This window comes from Priapulus caudatus, unplaced genomic scaffold, assembly GCF_000485595.1.
Source record: "Priapulus caudatus unplaced genomic scaffold, Priapulus_caudatus-5.0.1 Scaffold3311, whole genome shotgun sequence".
Lineage (NCBI taxonomy): Eukaryota > Metazoa > Priapulida > Priapulimorpha > Priapulimorphida > Priapulidae > Priapulus > Priapulus caudatus.
In genome coordinates this window covers 6,853-8,081 of record NW_014580372.1, presented here as the reverse complement: position 1 = coordinate 8,081, position 1,229 = coordinate 6,853, and the positions used below count along the sequence as shown (strand labels likewise).

The 1,229-nt window shown below is 52.1% G+C and overlaps 1 protein-coding gene and 1 long non-coding RNA gene across 2 annotated transcripts in view; both read left to right on the top strand.

Annotated features, from left to right (window-relative positions):
- Window positions 1–270, top strand: part of LOC106819383 (probable cysteine--tRNA ligase, mitochondrial) — a gene marked incomplete at its 5' end in the record, with an annotated part of 3,896 nt that extends 3,626 nt beyond the window's left edge. Inside the window, one exon of the mRNA XM_014824026.1 lies at window positions 262–270. Within this exon, the coding sequence (XP_014679512.1) occupies window positions 262–270 (9 nt within the window). The remainder of the gene's footprint in view (window positions 1–261) is intronic.
- Window positions 271–629: 359 nt separating this feature from the next.
- Window positions 630–1,229, top strand: part of LOC106819384 — a 6,393-nt gene continuing 5,793 nt past the window's right edge. Inside the window, exons 1-2 of the long non-coding RNA XR_001395415.1 lie at window positions 630–692; window positions 845–1,021. This is a non-coding gene — a long non-coding RNA (uncharacterized LOC106819384). The remainder of the gene's footprint in view (window positions 693–844; window positions 1,022–1,229) is intronic.

Below are 1,229 nucleotides of genomic sequence, written 5' to 3'. Positions count from 1 at the left end.
CTGTGTTAGTACCTGTGTTACAGGTGAGTTAATTACGTACCTGTGACGGGTGAGTTAATTACGTACCTGTGACAGGTCAGCTAATTACGTACCTGTGACAGGTCAGCTAATTACGTACCTGTGTTACAGGTGAGTTAATTACGTACCTGTGTTAGTACCTGTGTTACAGGTGAGTTAATTACGTACCTGTGACGGGTGAGTTAATTACGTACCTGTGACAGGTCAGCTAATTACGTACCTGTGTCAGTACCTGTGTTACAGGTGAGCTAATTACGAACCTGTGATGGGTCAGCTAATTACGTACCTGTGACGGGTCAGCTAATTACGTACCTGTGACAGGTGAGTTAATTACGTACCTGTGACAGGTGAGTTAATTACGTACCTGTGTCAGTACCTGTGTTACAGGTGAGCTAATTACGTACCTGTGACGGGTCAGCTAATTACATACCTGTGACAGGTCATCTAATTACGTACCTGTGACAGGTCAGCTAATTACGTACCTGTGACAGGTCAGCTAATTACGTACCTGTGACAGGTCAGCTAATTACGTACCTGTGACAGGTCAGCTAATTACGTACCTGTGACAGGTGAGCTAATTACGTACCTGTGACAGGTCAGCTANGATGGAGCGAGCGGTGAGCGTACAGAGCCGCCTCAAGTCATTCCTCACCATAGCTGATGCTTACATCCAGGTAGCTGTACGCACGCACGCACGCACGCACGCACGCACGCACGCACGCACGCACGCACCATAAAAAGTGAAACAGAATCATTTAGATTTTAATGTAAAAAGTGGACATAATTTCTCTACGTTTACTAATTACGGTGACGTCATTATGTTCAGGGGAAGGTGGAGGGCGGGCGGATCGACGAGGCGGAACTGATGCGCCACCTGATGGACGTACGCGGCCGGGTGCACGTCGCGATTGCAGATGACTTTGACACGCCGCGTGCGATGGACGCCATCATGGAGCTGGTAGCCGTCTGCAACCGTCTGCTGAAACACGAGCCGGGGGTCAAGGTGAGACGCGAGACGCGAGCCGGGGGTCAAGGTGAGACGCGAGACATGAGTCGGGGGTCAAGGTGAGACGCGAGACGTGAGACACGAGCCGGGGGTCAAGGTGAGACGCGAGACGCGAGCCGGGGGTCAAGGTGAGACGCGAGACGTGAGACACGAGCCGGGGGTCAAGGTGAGACGCGAGACGCGAGCCGGGAGTCAGAGACGCGAG